The following is a 19,015-nucleotide window of genomic DNA, read 5'->3' as shown; positions in this document are numbered from 1 at the left end:
TCTTATTCTTGCTCATGCCAATGAATCAAAACTAGATCAAAATAATTTTAGAGGTTTAGATAATAAGAAAAAATTTAACTTCAGGGAGTTAATGTGACCCTCACATAATTTAGAGGGTGTAAATAATTTGAAACAATTAAGTTTAAAAGAAAATAGCACTTTCACATATTTTAAATTTGTATTTGACAATTTCATCATAACTCAAATGATTCTTATGCTTTATCCCTATATAAATGGAGTAACTTTTTAATTATAAAAAATAGTTTAGTAATTTTAGTATAGTAAAATGAAAATCGAGATCATGAAAAAATCAACCCTAAAAAATAGGTAAGTAGGCAAATTCATTAGGAAAGTTAAAACAAGATCTTTATAAAAAAAAAATTATATGCATTTGGATTTTGATCCATCTCAATTCTTGTGGAGCAATGAAGAAGGTAATTTCTAGTTTCTTATTCATATATTAAATATTCATCCATTCAAGAATTAACATACAAATATGTATACTTGAATTAACATTTATCAGATCTGTTGCAATTGTTAATGTGTATGTGAATTTCTATCCTTGCATACTTTTTCTCGAACTGAGGTCTATCAAAAATAGCTTTTTTTAGGAATAAAGTCTGCGTACACTCCAGTTTTATCAAACTCCACTTATGAGATTGAATTGTGTATGTTATTATCGTTATTCTTGTTATATACATGGATTATTATTTTTCGCTTTTGGAAAATCTTATGAGTTAGAAAGTCAGGTAGGAGTACGACCAAATCCAATAGCTTTAGTCTAAATCAAGTGTTTGTGTTAATAAACTTAGTTAAGAGAGACAAAATATTTTAAAACTAAGCTGCTAACACTTCATGTTGTTATCCTAATGGTTTCAAATATGCAAAAACCCCATTTGCACGTCAAATCATAGAGAAGTCCAATATAGTCCCTTAAGTTTGAACTTCACCTAAAATGATCCCTATTATACACGATGGAGCACTAATAGTCCTTCAAGTTTCCAAAAGCGGTGCATGTTTTGGTCAAAATTACTAGAATTCACTTATATATCTAACCAAGAAAATCAATAGCAAATTAATCGAGCTTGTAATTTGAGCCGAGGGTCCATTGAAAATAGTCTCTACTGAGATTTTTCTTTATATGGGATGGAGCACATATTTTTTTTTAATTACTAGTGAATATCATGTCCTGTCTTTTTCTACATCAATGTTTTAGTTTTAACTGAACTGGCACTTTCGCACTTGAATTTTAATGATGAAATATGATCGGTAAGGATTCATATAGCCGAAACATGGTCCGTACTTGATCTAGTGCATTAGCTATGTCTCTAGTGAACTCGAACCCATAAAGTTTAAATCTTGAATCCTGAAAGCTCACATGAAGGAAGCAATAAGCCAAGGATTGTCATCTCATTTCCTATATTTTTTGTCTTACAGTTTCTGTCTGAATCTTTTTTGTTTGTTTGTTGATAACCGTGGTGTCCGGGCTAATCTGTCAGAATCTTTTTATCCTGTGTATTTGTGATACCTAGTTCTGAATCGTGATAGAAAAATGTTGTCTTCTATTACGTAGTGTGAAGAACCTGGGAAGAACAGACTAAGGTTACACATAATGAATGATCAAACTAAACAAGAAAATCCCTCTGCTCCAAAAATCCTTCCAGCAAAACGAAGGCGCGGTCGCCCTCGGAAAGATGAAGGTCCAGAAAATAGAATGATGTTGCAGACTCCAGTAACTCCAGCACCAGAAATGAGGCAAAGAGATATCACTACTGATGAAAACATGTTGGGACAAATAGTTTCTGGTGTCATTGATGGTTCTTTTGATGCAGGGTACTTCCTTTCTGTCAAGCTTGGTAACAACGCCACCATGCTCCGCGGATTAATCTTTGAGCCAGGGAGATTTTCTCCCATTACAGCAGAAAATGACATTGCCCCACAAGTTAAAATGCATCACAGAAGTCAAGTTATAACTCTACAAGATCAAGAAAATGGTACTAATAAGCAGCTCAATGTGTCTCCAGGACATGTTTTGTTGCCTTCTGATCATCCGTTAGTACGTAATAATCGACGTGATAATCCAGATCAAATGCTTAAACATCAATCACAATTTACCCCTTTATTGGAAAACCTTAGAATGGTTGAACAAGATGAGGTGATGGAGGTATTTGAAGTCGCGAACCAAGCAGAAGGTCTCGAATTAGGTAAATATTGCAAAAGTCAGAACCAACTTATGGACTCAAACTCAATAATTCAGACAGGTACTCTTGTTGTTTGTTCTGATCTCAACAGCTCAAACGACGATATTCATCATAATAATGTTGTTGTCGATGGATCACAAGAAACAGGCTCGGATCAGAAACAAGTCGAATCTGAAGTGGAGAAGAACAAGTCTAATCTTGAAACTTTATTTCATCAGCCAACAGAGTTGGTTCATTGTGAAGTAAAGAAACTCGAGATCCATCGAACTCCTCCTATAGATCTTCATAATCAACTCATTCCAACAATCAATCAAGATCTTGAACCGAAAGATTTTTCACAAAGTGGACAAGGGAATCAAGATTTTCAACCTCACCAAACTCCGCCATTCGTTGAACTTAACTCTGTAGCACAAGAATCACTAGCAACAGAAAGTGAAGTACATTATGTTGGCATGCCTCAACATAATGTTAGTAGTGACACTCAAGTTCTGTCTCAAGAATCAATCAGTGAATCAGTGGACTTCACGATGGAAACGCAAAGTTCTCCAAAGGAACAACAAAGTACTGATGTTGGAGCAGAAGTTAAGGTTGTAGGAAAGGAAGAAACTTCAAATGTAAGGGAATAAGCAAGTGATCTTAGTGATGGTAAACTTTGTGTTAGGTTCTCAAGGTGTAGCACAGCCAGAAGATGAAGACACTGAAAAATCTGATTAGCCAAATAGGATCGTTCCGTTCCTATAGAACTTTATCACGAAAATAACCCTAGCTAAGTGATTTTCTGATAACAAGCAGAAATTATCCGTCTTTTCTGCTAAACAAGATGGATTGAATTCAAAATTCGTTAGATGTCTTTTTTTACGAATTATTTGTTTTGCTTCTAGGATTTTTATAGTGTCATCTAAAGCTATTGTTTGAACAAATAACGCAGAAAAATACAATTACTTTTTCAAAATATATAAATTGTGATCATCCATAGCACATTTGGTCAAGTTACTAAAAGTCAACTTATTTTAAAAAGTAGTACTTTAAAAGAATAACAATTTGTGTTTGATCAAATCATTTAAAAAATATATTTTTTTAAGTGTTAAATTACTTATTTCTATTAATAAATTAATGTTATATTTAAATATATGCGAACATATATTAATATCATTTAATTAGATAATGAGCCTACATATTATTGAATTGTAATTTCTCATTTACTTTTAAATCTTAAATTAAACTTTCAAATGAAATACGCCAACCAAATAAGTTGAGAATCAAAGATGATGAAACAATAACTTCCTTCTTGACACTTAAAAAACATATTTTGCCAAACACAAATTACTGGCAAAAACATTTCTCAAATGATTTAATCAAAACACAAACTGCTATTATCCCAAACACACTTTTGGTAATTACTCAAATTAAGTTATTTCATCAGCTTGACCTAAACAAGATACTCCATTTGTTTCAATTTATTTATCTTGTTTTACCTTGACACAAAGTTTAAGAACATAAAAAAAAAAAAAAAAAATCTTGAGATACACAATTAAGAATATCAAATATACCAAAATACCCTTTAATCTTGTGATCTTAAACATGCCATGTGAAAAATTAAAACTACAAAATTGTCAAAAAGAAAAGTAGTACTAGTTTACAACAACATATACCCATTGCAATCCCACAAGTGCGATATGAGCGTGAATGTACACAAACTTTACCCCTACCTCACAAAAGTAAAAAGGCTATTTCCAAAAAATCCTCAGCTCAAATGCAACAGATCCAAGTACAACGAAGAAAATAGCAGTGAAGAAAAACATAACTATTAAGAGGAGTGCAAAACCTATAAAAAAAACTACTTCCTCGAGAATCAAACTGTTAAGAACAACATGTCATTGTTTGCAAGAAAGGTTAAATAAAAGCCAAATAATTTAGAACATATATTATAGCAGATTACAATATACGTTTACCCGTTATGTATAACCTCTTTGTGCCTTAAAAAACCCAACTAGAACAAATATCCAAGTACCAAGTTGGAGATATGAAAGAAAAACATAAAAGAGCAAAAACCAAAAAATCAAACAAAAGAAACCAATGAAAAATAACAGAACGTAACTTAATGAAAAGTAAGTGATGGTTGAACACAACCATAAATACTGATCTTCAAAAACCAGCCTACAGTAGAGTTTATCTTGTACTAAATCTGATGCAAACTTGAATCCATGCCCTCCCCTTTTCAACATCGCTGCATTACCGTGCTAGGAAGCTATCGATGACTCCTTTAACCAGCAGAGATCACTGCACAGCCACATTAGAATAGCAACAAATATTAACAATATGTAACGAATTATATATGATCGGTCACTTGTAAAATTCATTCTTTAAAATGCGGAAAAGGGTATGGCAAAACCTGTGGTTGTTGCTGCTGTGGAGGGTAATTTCCATACCCAGCATAACCCCCATAATATAGATTTGGATCCTGAGCAGGTTGAGCATAACCATAGGCAGCGGCGGCATCATATCCAGCTGAATACCCATAATAACCACCGTACTGGTTTGGGTCAGCCTGAGGCTGCACAACCCAAAGGTGAAACATCGTGTATTTCAGATTTGTGCACTAAGATAGCGTCAAAAACCAAAAAATAGCATTTAAGCACTAACTATTAACCTGCTGCTTGTTGGAAGGACTACGACCCCATGAAAGGCGGATAGTTTGTCCACCCAGCTGAGTTCCACTCAATGCTCGTAGAGCTTCCTCAGCACAGCTTCTGCAATTACAAAACAAAGGTTCATCATGTTAGTTACCATTTAAGTCATATTAACATTTTTTTCATTTATCTTTCTCATTGAATTAACATATAACCTTCAGAAGGGGTACCTGTCAGCAAATTGAACAAAGCCGCAACGTTTGCCTATTGGTATTTTCACATGAAGCAACTGTCCGTAATTTCCGAAAACCTGCCTTAGATGGTCATCTGTTACATTGGCATCCAAATTCCCAACGAATATCTGCCATCAATGTCAATTTCATATGAGTAGAAGTCAACAGAAAATTATGATACTTCCATTAATAAATATAATATACTGACAGTTGTATTAGTAGGGTCATCCTCATTTTGAGTTCCATTGGTACTTTGATATGAAGCTGCAAATGAAAAAAACATAGGTGAGGGTAGAAGCAGAATAACTTTTTTTATCGAGTCAAAAGAAATACACCTAGTAATTATCAAGAAAATGGATAGAGTTGGAAACGAAAATTATAAGCACATGTACAATAAACCTTTAAACATTAAGAGCCGGCAAAAAATCAAATAGATTAGCACAGCTAAAAGCATAAAAATAATTTTTGTGCTATGTTATAATACAAATAAGTTAAGGATTTATTACCCCTAGCATCTGAAAAGAACACTATGGTATTGGATTCAAGAGATAAGAAAGACACCATGAGACCCTGAGCAGTTGTTACTTCAGAAAAGCATCAGATATGAATATTCAAGATCCATATAAACTTGTTTTAATTGGACCCCCAACAACGAGCACGCAAGATAAATTAATATTTAATATTACTTTTTAGGTTCAAAGTTAACAAAAAAAGGGATAGAAAAATGTCAATATAAAGAGTGAAAGAGCAGTTGATCAACATTAAAAATACTTATCAATAGGATTCGAGCTTGTGACATCACCAACCACATCCTGTGGTGTACTACCTTTACCATTGAACCAAACCCTTTGAACTTATAACTATTACCTAAAATTATCTCAGCATCACTAACATAAATATGAAAATCAAATTAACAAATCCATACCCCCTCCAACACCATCATACATATTGGGCAATTACAAGAACATGTGGGAGAGACTCCTCTAAACAAGCCTCAACATCCCTTAATAACTTGTTAAAACACTCAGTGAGCTTTAGCAACCAGGGAAAAGAATAAGACGAAAAAAATTCAATATTAGTGATAAAACTAACAATAGGAACTTCAGGAAAAAAAATGAAACAAAAAAATTGTTGATGAGAATCTGAAAAATCTGAAAATAGCAAAAAGCAGAACGAACATTGACATGGAATCAATAAAGGGATATGTTATGGCTGCATTAGCATATGAAGGTGAGTGGGAACAACCCTCCTTTGTTGCAGAATTTGTGTACAAGATAATAAAAATAAAATGGCTGAAAAGTAAAGGGATGGATACAGGACCCAATTATCTTTATTTAGGAATTGGGGCTGCGAAAAGCTTGAGGAAACTGAAGATCAAAGTGACACCCGTGGCAGGCTAACTAGATATAAAGAATTAAATGGCTGACAAGTAAAGATAAATAAACTGATAGAAAGTATGTAATGGAAAAAGGAGGAAACTGGAAAAATAAAAAAAATTAATGCCACGAGGATCCGACATAATGGAAATTTTACCACATTTAAATGAACTGACCTACACAACATCACGTCCTAAAAGTTACTCATTTCAGCTGAAACAAGCTCCAGGCTCCAAAATGATAGAGCCTCCGACCATTCACCCTGCTTCGAGACAATCGGAATTTTATGAGATTTAATATTTCAAGGGATGTCTTTAATGAATGGAAGGAAAAGATGTTGAAAGCTGGTGCTAATCTTCAAGGAACAAGAGCAAACATAACAGCACTGTTTAACCCAGTGAGGTTAGAATAAAACCAGCAATTGCCCCCAAAATAAACCAATATCATTGCCAACAAAACTCAAATTGTCAAAGCACTTAATCACAAATTTACAAGAGCACAGGTTCAAAACCTAGGAATGCATATGTACTCAACTGCAAGCTAGATGCATTTCTTAACAGCTCCAAAAGATATCTATGCAGGCCAGTACAAGTAACAACGAGGTTGGAACATACCTTGGACCTGACCAGGTACATTCTTCTTGTTAGCTGCAGGACCTATCCGCATTGGCCTAGTGGAGCAGAACTTGCCATTCATCTCAGTCATAGCATGCAATTGTTCGCTTTCATCTGCGAATTTAACAAACCCATAACCCTTTGTGCGCCCAGTAACCCTATCAGTCACAACCTTTGCACCCTTGACTGAGGAGTAGTTGGCCCTGAATGTCTCCTGAAGCATATAGTCAGTGACATCAGCTGCCAAGTCTCCAACAAAAATTGTGTATTCAGGACCATTATCAGAACGTTTTTCACCCGAACCGAGTGATGCCCAGTTGAGTCTAAAGGGTTGCTCACTATTAGGCATCATGGAGCCATTATATGTTTGTAGGGTTCTTTCAGCAGCAGCATGACTAATAAACTCAACAAATCCATAACCCTCAGATTGTCCAGATTGCTTGTTACGGATAACTTTAACAGAGGCCACCTGCATAAACAACAGTTAAACCACTCGCAAAAACACCATAAAATTGAAGGGAAAAAAGGAAAATAAACTAAAATAGCAGAAACACAACCACCCATACATCATGCACTGCAAAAGGCAAGAATAAATAGAAAGAGAATGCAAGAATATTTTGGCATACGTCTACAAATCATGTAACTGAATGAAACATTTACACAATCATAAAGCAAGCACAAATTTGCACTTTTCCATGCTAGGAGAGGCCGATGAAGCAAAAGCCAAGAGAACTTTACAACTAGCCATTATAGGACTTCAAAAGCTTCCACTAATCATCCCTGACATGGTCTGCTAAGCTGGCATGCCATTACCAAACCTGATGTAAGGTTGTCAAATTGTAATAGTATTCAAAAGAAAACAATAGAATAGTTTTAGGAAGTGCTCGATCGTCTCACAGTCACTCAAACACACTGCTGGTATTCACCAAAATGCTTTTTGGTTAAATACACCATTCAGTTCCTGTATGTAACCAAGAAAGTATATGTTTCAGGATATCTGCCTAACATCTCAACTTAACCATTTTCAAGAAAAAAATATCTGCGTAACATCTCCCAGGCTACCTAAAAGCTATGGTAGCTGGCCTTCTCACAATGTTGAGATCACAATCAATGACCTCTAAGTACATGGGCTCAAACAAGAACCGTGTTACAGTCATGAGCCATAGCACTCTAAATAGATTGAAAATCTTATCTAAACATCGAGTTGGTTGAGACCAAAAGTCCCAACATTACAAATCCCACATAATATGAACTCAAGGCAAGAACACATGTTAAACAGTTCAGAATTATACCACCTAACCCTAGCAATCTCATTTTACAAGCTAATTTTATCATTAGAGCAGTTATTTTAAAACATTACCCAGAGAAATTAACTAGTATGTTTCCTGCACACATATATCATATATGGAGACCTATCCATAAATGTTATACAACTCAATGAATTCAAGCTAAATCTCGATGTAACAAGTTCCTAGAATTAACATTTAGAACACTGGGACAAGATACATCTATAGCAATTAGCACATGAAAGAAGAAAAAATTCCTAAAATTAAAAAAAAAAACATATTTCCCGTTGACACCTCACAATTCTTTATTCAAAACCTCAACAGCCACGTATAAACATATCTAGATATCAGCATCATGTGATCTTCTACCATCTAATTTCAGGCAACATAACGTGGAGAATTTTTTCCAAAATATTCGAAAAACTTGAAGGAAGTGAAACGGATACAGATTATACATATAGCATGGTTAGGATAGAGGCCTAGTAATTGTTATAGAACGGGAAAAACTTGAAAAGCGTAACACATAAATTAGTAATTCTAAAAGCAAAACCTCAACAGCCACATATAAACAAATCTAGATATCAGCATCAATGCGATTTCCTGCTGCCTAATTTCAGGCAATATAAACTGGAGAATGTTTTTTCAAAAATATTCGAAGAACTTGAAGGAAGCGGAACGATTACAGATTATTCATTTCCGGAACTTGAAGCGTACCTCTCCAGTGTGAGCGAAGCAGTTCTGGATGTACTGTTCATCCATCCAAAACTGTAGATCTCCGATCCACAAGCTCCGGATCTCATCGGAACTAGTCGGTTGAGCTGCTGCTGCCGCCGAAGCGTTGTACTGAGGTTGTTGCTGTTGCTGGTAATAATATCCCGATTGCTGCTGCGGAACCTGATACGCTGCCGGCTGCTGCTGAGCCATCCAATGTTGTTGCGGCTGCTGCTGGTGTTGGTACAGTTGTTGCGGTGGAGCCGCCATTGATTGTGGAACCATGGAATTCGCTGGTTGCATCTTTACGGTTTCGGTGAGCGGATTAGAGAAGAAAGGTTGACGACTGCGACGGCGACCGCGACGACGGCGGCGGAAACCCTAGAGGGATTTTGAGAGAGAAATAAGGGGGACAAAACTATTACTACGTATTTTATATCATATGTAGTGCGATGCCACATATTGGAGATTTATGAGTTGGTTTTTCGCCTTTTTGGCAAAGAAAATCTCAAAACCCAATCATAAAGGATTTTCAATATAATAAGAATCTTTATATTATTATTATTATTATTTTGAAGTGTTTTTTTCTTTTTGTACAAATAGGTAGTACTAAAATCTTATTTAAATTTATCGGAGCAAAAAAATTATCTTTTTATCATATTTTCTTATCTAAATAAAATTATTTTCATGGTTGTGATCTTCTTTTAATCATAAAGTGCATTTGTTTGTTTCTCTCGTGATGTGGATAATCTTCGCCTGTTGATTAATTTTCAGTAGGTATGTACGGTCTAATATAGTAGTCGTATAGGATGAAATCTATGAAGTCTTGTTGGGTAAGTTTGATAATAAGCAAATAGTTTGTTTCCACTTCTAACTTCATATATCTCGTTGTTTTTGCAATTATAGCCTTTGTTTGAAGCTTCACAGTTATGTGATGAGGTTTAAGTTAGATTTTCTTAATCGTCTCTAAAGAATTTCAATGAAAGCAGAGTCTTCAATTTATGTTAGCAGTATTCAATTTAATTTTTCCTACCCAAGCAAAAGACTAAATTATTAGTTTGACTTATTTCGATGTAGAAGTTCATTGAGGAAATACTTCAACAATTTTCATAGCATAATCAACCATATGTTTGCATATAAGTTGATACAAATACACATTTCTTTTCAATAAAGTTTTTATTTCTTTCTTTTCATATATGTCATATAATTGAAAATATAATTATAGCTCTATTAGGTAATTGACAGTCATCACTAATAATATCATCAATCCAAACGTTAGCATATTTGTTTAGAATTTTGGACATATCTAATGTATTTTAATCCATATCATATTATCCAAAATGGTAGTATCATCACATACAATCTCATATACTGACTTGTACTAGTTTCATTTTAGCCAATGCTGGAATCAAAAAATTTATTTTATAAATTTTAGACCACAATTATTTTTACAGTCAAAATTATTAAATTCCATCGAATCTGCACTTATCATTGTGGCTCCTCCTCAAACTCCGGTTCATGATGTATATCTTGCTAGCTGGCTTTGAAAGTTAGATATGAGTTCCTTATACCTAGTGGCTGATAATTTTGGACTTCGATGGAGATTTGTAAAATTGACATAATGCAGTCCAAATCTTTTTGTATATCCTTCTAACCATTCAAAGTTGTCCAGCAATGACCAAGCAAAATACCCCCTCACATCTGCACCTTCCCTATTTATAAAATAAAAAAATCAACCAAACATATACGTTATTATAGATTATAATTACTAACATATAATGTGATCAAAGATAGATAGATAGAGAGACATTCATGATACTCGATGGCGGAATATTCTTTGTTCAGAGGGAACTAATTGATAACCTTACGTCAGAAAACTTCACTGTATAAATAGGTTAACTTTCTTTAATTTACATACCTTGTATATATGTTGAATATTTAATTCTTTGAAAGGTGCAATTTATATTCTAACTTTCCTTAGTGAAAAATCTTAATTGCGCCACTGCTTATAGCCCTATTAATTAGTTCATGGATTGGACAGGCAAGTAACAATGTGCCGTGGCTCTGTGGCACATTGATCCATAAGGATGGGAGTAGAAGTGTACTAATTAACATAAGAGGGTTGATATAACGTTTACTTGTCACTTTTTCGATCTTATCTTTTAAAAAAATTAGTCATTGTTCTAGATTTCAATAAGTATGTGTGTGGAGAGACGAGAGACGAGAGACAAGAGAGAGAAGTACCTCATTGCATTTGCCAAGGAATTCAAGTAGCTATGCATGTACTCTACTCTTTGAGTGTCATTGAGGGCATCTTCTAGGGTAGAATTGGGATTGTCACTCTCTGCAATACCTACAAGATTGTTCAATTCATATCAGAAGGTGTAATTTATAAAGATATTTCATATACCTAATTACTTAATGAGAAAATGTCTAAATTTATCCAACTATCATACGGAATATTTTAATTTTATTCTTCATTGTAATTTGAGCTCATTATCATTTGCAAGTTGTCTCTCATTTATTTTTGACTTTAACGGAATTTCAAAATGGATTTTATAGATTTCACGTGTTAAAATACTTTGAAAAAATTAAACTTATCTTTGTACTTTTAATTTTACACGGTTTAAAGTACTATATGTGATATGCTTTATTAGGTTTGGATTCTATTAAAATTAAAAAACAAATGCGAGACAATTTGCTAATGATAACTAAGGTATGCAACTATGCATAGTGCCAAACTATGACAAAGCATAAAATTAAGATATTTCATATAGCAAAGGATAAATTTGACCATTTTTCCTTATCAAATGCCATGATTTTTGTGTATCTAAAATTGCACTAATAAAGGCAAACTTTTAACTTTTCTGTTACCATTTTCAGTGATGATGATTGGAGTATTATTGAATCTATCCTTCATGTACATCACAAGCTTTTCCATCCCTTGAGGGTACACAAATAGCCAATCCATTGTAGTCTGAATCATTTATAAAAGAAATCAATTAATGTTGCAATATCAAAAGAGTTATTTCCAAAATAGATGAATGAAGATACACACATAAAAAAAAAATTAAAAAACTTTAGATCGAAAGTATTTAATTGAAATATTTTATTAGAATATTAAGGCGTTTAATTGAAACAAAAACTTAATTATTTTTTCTTTCAGAGTGAGAAAGGGAAAGCAAACAAATCAAAGCGGAGAGTTTTAAAATGTCCTTCGAGGCTCGTCAATGGGTTGGCTTCAGGTCGCGTGAGTGTCCAAATCAAATATCCAGACAAGTTTAAGAGACTGATTATATATTATTATTTCAAGATTCTATCTGATATGCTTAAGACAATATGATTCAAGCACATAGGTATCTAGAGAGGATGAGGTGTACGCAGACTTATATCTTGATCTTTGTGGAAATAGAAAAATTATTTTAAATAGACTCCCGGTTCAATAAAATTGATTTTAGTACACGATACACATTTTAATTTAAAATTAATTTCTTAAATTCTTTGGTCAATCAAATTAAGATACGCAAAATAAAAAGAATTTTATACTTACAGGTTCTCCAATGTACACACCATCTTTTTGTGTAGCACGAAAATAAGAACCTTCTGACCAAGAATATTCTCCATATTTACAGGCAGAGTACAAGCAATCTTTAATATAAGCTGCTGTATAATGATTTAGGCCAATAAAATCTAGGCCATTTTTCAGTTTTTTCATATCATTTCTTGAAAATATAGGCAGGTTGTTTCCCAGAATTTGTTGCATTTCTTCTGGATATTTTCCAAATATAATAGGGTCCAAAAACCTGCATACAAAATTTATATTTCATTAAAATGGTCATTACCTTTTTGAATCGTGAACTTTAATTGATGAATGGTTTGAAGCGTTGTATTATACTATATTAAAAAAATATATTTTTTATTTATAGCAATAATATTTTTATTGTCGCTGAACACTAATAATACAGTTTTAATACATATTACAAAAAATAATTTATAAAACACTTATAATACAAATTTTATTGATAGGTAATATATTTATTACACACTTTAATACAATTATAATACACTGTGTCAATTTTTTACTAAGCAAATATAATATATTTTTAAAACACTTATATTACATGGATAATTTACTTTTAATACATAGTATAGATTTATCATAATATTGTTATGTATTGCTATAAATGATAATAAATAAAAAATATTACTAAAATCAATAATTATTTATTAAAATGTACTCTTTTAAATAATATTTTCTATTTTAAATAATAACAAATACACCCCAAAAATTAGAATTGTCAATATGGACCGGCCCACCCCATCCGGGCTAGTCTATACAAACTTTGAAATTTTATGGGCCAGGTTGGGTTGGCTCGTAATTTTGCGAGCCTAATAACAATCAGCCCAACCCACAACTACGTGGGCTACAGGCCGCGCCAAGCCAACCCATTTTCTTCAAAATAATATTTTTTTTATAATTTAACTTCTAATTTTAAAATGTTAATATAAATAACAAGACGACAATATTATTACATGATGTTACTATTTGTTAACCAAGTCTTGAATCCATGAATAAAATAATTTCAATAAGACTTATTAAGTTTTGACTTCAAGTAAACATTTGATTGTGTGACGTCAATTTGAAGTCATTGTCATTTTAGGTAAATATCTTGGATACAACCATACAAAAAATTTTGTATGTTTTAAGTTTTTAAACTTTTTAATATTTATATGCATCATTTAATACTTTGAATTTGAACTTCTCTTTTTATTTTTAGTAGGGACCTTTTTAGTATTTTTTATTATTATTTGGTCCACGAGCTAGTTCAATTCACATTACTCAAGTCCTACAAATCAACGAGCTTATTCAGACAAAGCTGAAAAGTCCTATTCTTAAACGGACTTTAGAATTTTTAGTCTGACTCTATTATATCACAAGTTGGGTCGGACTGGTCCAACAGACCTAGCCCTTATTCACTACTCTACCAAAAATACATCCAAGTTTGATGAGACAAAGAAAGCTTACCAATTGTAAACAAAAGATCTAGCTCTCTGAGTTGCAAAATTGTCTTGAGAAGAATTGCTCAAAGGTTCATACCACTGAGTATTTAAAGATATTCCAATCATTCCTCCTTGTCTTTTCTGTAAGACCAAACAAAAAAATTACTATTTTGATTGTGAGTTAATGGTTAAAAATAGAATATATATAGTTTGTTAAGTATTGAGTTAACAGTAAAAACGCATTTGAACTATTATTTTTTTTATGAGTTTTACGGTCTAATTATCGGTTGTTTCTTTTTGCTATCTAAACTATCATTATCTATATATCAAAACACACTTCAAAACTGACTAGGTCAAACTGTCAGTTGTTCCTTTTTCCTGTTGGAATTATCACCATTTACTCAATCAGGTATGTTTTAATACACTGGTGGTGATAGTTTAAGTAGAAAAAAAGAACGAATAATAGTGATGGTGTGAAACTCGTAAAAAATGATAACTATCAGTTATTCCTTTTTGCTACATAAACTACCATCATCATCTATATATTAAAACACACCTCGAAGCTGACTATAGATCGGCTATCATTTATTCCCTTTTTCTATCAAATCTATCACCATCTACTTAACTAAGTCAAAAAATGACAGTTCAAATATTATTATTTTTTACCATTATCTCTTTTAATGACCAACTTGCACTTTTGACAACTTAAAAAATCAAAAGAACTGTTTTGAACCTACTCTCGAACCTGATATTTGGTTTTGTAAATAGTGACAACAGCTGCATGTGATAAAATCATATTATGTGCTGCTATAAAAGGCTCTTTTTCTGAATTTCCAACACTGCAATTACCAAATGAACCGGAACATCGAACCGGAGGGAAAGTACCCAATCTATAGCCTCGAACCGCCATCACATTCGGTTCATTGATAGTGACCCAATATTTCACTTTGTCCCCAAAATATTTAAAACATATATCTCCATAATAACCAAAATCACTCCTGAAAAAAAAATGAAAATATAATAATTATCAATAAATTTAAAATTTAAATTTAATTCAGTTCAACTTTCAAGATCTATAGTATTGAAAAAATATGTTTTTTAGAGGAAATAGGAAAAATAAATTCAGTAAGTGAAGTTTCAAAATCACACTCTTTAATTTCCACCCCAATACCCCTAAACCTGCCACTCCTTCACCAATCCCATAATATTTTTTTAAATTATATTTAAATACTCTTGAAATGATATTTTTTACTTACCTATATATCAGACATCAAAAAGTAAATAAAAAAAATATATATTAATCCTTGGATTTAAGGATCCAACTTAATGAAGTACCAAAAAAAAATATAATAAAAATGATGTGTCAAATCTTGCTTACTGTATTTTGGGACTTAGCCAACCTCCATATCTGTCTTCAAGTTCTTGAGGTATGTCATAATGTGCTAAGGTGACAAATGGTTGGATACCTATAAACACATGATTAATAATATATATTCCAATGGCGAAAAAAACACTTTTTAGATTCCGTTTGATTATAAATTTTAAAGTTGAAATTTAAAATTTGAATATTTTGAAGTTGTGACTTTTGAAATTTAAAGTCGTGTTTGAGCATGCATAATTTTACTTGAATTTTTTTTTAAAGTTCTGAGTGAAATGAAATTTCTCCCCAAAACTTATTGTACCAATTTTCAGAACTTGGATTATTTTTTTAAGACAAATTTTCAAAATCTATGACGATCAAACATATATTTGAAGAGAAAAAAGTTTTAAAACGTGATTCAAAATCTTTGGCCAAACGCTAACTTAGTTACATTTTCGTTCAAATTTTGAGAACAAAACATCATGAATTAGAGAAGAAGAAGAAGCAACCTTTGTGTAGGAGTGCATCAATGAGCTTATTGTAGTGGTGAATTCCAGCCATATTGACACTTCCATACATCCCCTCTAATCCAATTTTGGGACAAGAAAAAATTATCAAGGAAAAGTTAAATGGCAAGAATGATTTAATAGCGTAAATTTACTTATTTATATTAACAACGTATATAATTTAAACTTATCAAAAAATGAGAGATCGTAGAGTAGTTATAACTTACTAGGTAGAATTCTTGCCCATGAGATAGAGAAACGAAAGCTATTCACTCCCATATCTTCCATAAGCTTGATGTCCTCCTATTTATGTAGGGGTGTCAATTAGATGGATATATATTTAAATTAATTTTAATAAATTAAAATGGGCTCAATAAATAAATGGACGATTAAGTTAAAAATTATTTAAATTGAAATAGATAGAAAGTTATAATCAGTTAAAAAAATTATCAATAATCTCAATTAATCCGTAACTAAATAAAATTAACATTAAATTTTTAATAATTAGCTATAAAATTTTGTTCGTGGCTAATTTTTTATTCACTAATAGGGGCTTTTGTGGGACAACAATTCAGCAGACACTACATTTTCATTAATCAACAACTTTGTCCAGAAAAGTAATTTTCAGGACTTTTTTTGGTCTTAAAATAAGCATGTTACGACTCTTTTTTCACGCTCATTAAAAAAATAATAAATATAAGTATCATTTATTAAGTTAATGATGGAGAATGAAAAAAAGTAGTCTGATGAATATAGTCACATTAAATAAAGAGCACTAAAACCCCCCCTAGTGGTGAAAAATAATAATTGAATCAATGGATCTCGAAAATTGAATTATTGATTAAATAAATAAATTAAATTAAATTAGTTGAATTAGTAAATTTTGAATTAAAAAAAATCATCCATATGGTACCTGATATCGATTATAATGATCTAGAGCAATGTCTCCATTACTTCCATCTGCTATGTGGCCTACAACAAATTATTAAATCCCAGCAATAAATATTATAATTCTTGATAATTAACGAAGAATAAGTAAATTCTTGATGATCTTTTTCTCTTTTGGATGTGAGCAGTATCGACATCACTATAAAAAAACAAAAATTAACTACGAAATTCACCAATAGTCTATTGCTATGAAGCTCATAGCTAATTACCAGATTTTTCTGCTATTCCATCGTCAAATAGAATTAATGACAGATTTTTATTGTTTAGTGACATAAATTAGTGTATAGTACTATCCTAGAAAACATGGAGGAGGGGTATGCCAAAAATGGGAAGAAAATGAAATAATAATTATAAAAGAAAGATCACCAGCTTCATGAGTAAAAACATCCCAATTGTTAAGGCCTTTGCCATCACTAAGGAAAGCTCCTTCAAACTGCAAAGGAAGCCAAAGAAAGTATAATAAATAAATAAATAAACCTACCTCCAAAAACAAAGTATTACAGTCAGAATTATCACTAAATTTTTTATAAAATATACATAAAAAAATATATATGAAAAACCCACAGGATTCAATAACAACAAATCCAATATAATCCCACTAATGGAGTCTGAGTACGATAGTTATGTGACCTTAACTTTACTTTATGTGGAAGTTGTTTTTCATAGATCCTGGTCAGTTTAAGAAGAAAAAAGAAGAAGCAGTAATAACAAAAAGTAACAATAATACGATAATAATAATAATAATAATATATATATATATATATATATATATATATTTTCATCCATGGAGTCGGAATAGAATAGTGTGTATGCAGATTTTTATTCTTGTTTTACTATAGTACGAAGATACTCAAGTAATCAAGAATAGATGAAAAAGAAACAGTAATAACAAGTAGCAACAACGACAAACAAATAAGATAAAAGAACCCAACAAGATTCACATTTATATAGAGGTTACTTTCCGTCGAAGGGTATTCAAATGAACTTGTTGCACCTCTAACTCCGATCTACTAAGAGTTACAACTACATAACAAGATTTTGAAATAATTGCAGAGCTAAAATTAAAAAAGAACCTGGTAACAAGAAGAGGCTGTTCCAAACAAGAAATTTCTTGGGAAGGAAATTGGTTCTTTGACAATACCAAGGTTTTTCGTCTGAGAAAATGATACCATGAAACTAGAAAAAACCACACTTAAAGCAAATAATATCATTGAAGTACTAATTGGTTCCATAATATTTAGAGAAAAGTCCATCTTTTTTCCCTAATATGTATATTCCAAGTTTGAATGTAGCTATAGATAGAATGAAGGTACCACAACTGTTTATATAGAAAAAAACACAAGGCACTTAGAGATATTTTTTTTGTTTTTCTTTCTATGATTCAACCATAATTGCTATAGTAGTAATCATGTCCTATAGGTCCAGTACTAGAAATAAAGTTTTTTGTCATTGCGAATTAGTGAAAATTTGTGCTATAGAAATAATTTTTCTATTCATTTTTCATCGAATTAGATCACTAAAAAAATGTATAGTGTGAAATAAATTCTCACTGAAGTAGTTTTCCACAGGAAAACATTATAATTTCCGATCCAATCAAAATATTTATAAAGAGTAACTATTGAACATTTTTTACTGAAAAAATAGTGATTTTTTAATAGTGACGGTGTTTCTAGATGCATCGACTTGGAACGGATTCAAAATTTTAAGAAGACGGGTATATTTTTACGCAAAGATATATTCAGGATATAAATTTAATATGTTCAGCTTTTAGGTTTTTAGCTTTGAATTCATTAACTTTTGAAATTATATGTTCAAAATTAGTAATTTAATTGGGAATGGAGAGCAATGTTGTTGACTTATTTTGAATTCGATTAATTATATGTTCAAAATGATTTTTGGATCCAATTATTTCCTGACTCATTTTGAATTTGATTAATTTTGTTTGAATTTTTTTCTTACACCTATAATTAGTTCATAAACACATATTTTTACACGTGTTTTGACTCTGAGATGAGCTAGGACTATATGAACTATTATTTTTCTTCCAGATATATGTGGTTCTAAACTTCTCATTCTAGAATTTTATGATTCTTTCATAACCATTGTTATTTGAGTATTGATTTTGATTAATTAATTTATCGTATTGATT

General features: G+C 31.8%; 2 protein-coding genes across 2 annotated transcripts; both read right to left on the bottom strand.

The window, feature by feature from the left end:
- Positions 1–4,094: 4,094 nt before the first annotated feature.
- Positions 4,095–9,521, bottom strand: LOC129894344 (polyadenylate-binding protein RBP45-like). Its single transcript, XM_055969999.1, has 7 exons — positions 9,055–9,521; positions 7,055–7,523; positions 5,273–5,328; positions 5,062–5,192; positions 4,852–4,951; positions 4,594–4,755; positions 4,095–4,481 (listed from the first exon to the last, which is right to left on the bottom strand). The coding sequence occupies exons 1-7, from the start codon at positions 9,352–9,354 to the stop codon at positions 4,479–4,481; spliced, it is 1,221 nt and encodes a 406-aa protein (XP_055825974.1). The 5' UTR covers positions 9,355–9,521; the 3' UTR covers positions 4,095–4,478.
- A 933-nt stretch (positions 9,522–10,454) lies between these two features.
- Positions 10,455–18,174, bottom strand: LOC129895875 (beta-glucosidase 18-like). Its single transcript, XM_055971654.1, has 12 exons — positions 17,940–18,174; positions 17,233–17,299; positions 16,832–16,890; positions 16,146–16,221; positions 15,922–15,996; positions 15,431–15,518; positions 14,798–15,050; positions 14,078–14,193; positions 12,602–12,854; positions 11,926–12,028; positions 11,296–11,404; positions 10,455–10,763 (listed from the first exon to the last, which is right to left on the bottom strand). The coding sequence occupies exons 1-12, from the start codon at positions 18,117–18,119 to the stop codon at positions 10,568–10,570; spliced, it is 1,575 nt and encodes a 524-aa protein (XP_055827629.1). The 5' UTR covers positions 18,120–18,174; the 3' UTR covers positions 10,455–10,567.
- Between the last annotated feature and the right edge of the window lie 841 nt (positions 18,175–19,015).

This window comes from Solanum dulcamara, chromosome 7 (genome assembly GCF_947179165.1).
Source record: "Solanum dulcamara chromosome 7, daSolDulc1.2, whole genome shotgun sequence".
Lineage (NCBI taxonomy): Eukaryota > Viridiplantae > Streptophyta > Magnoliopsida > Solanales > Solanaceae > Solanum > Solanum dulcamara.
The sequence above is the reverse complement of the archived record's forward strand: the minus strand, read 5'-3'. Positions and strand labels throughout refer to the sequence as shown.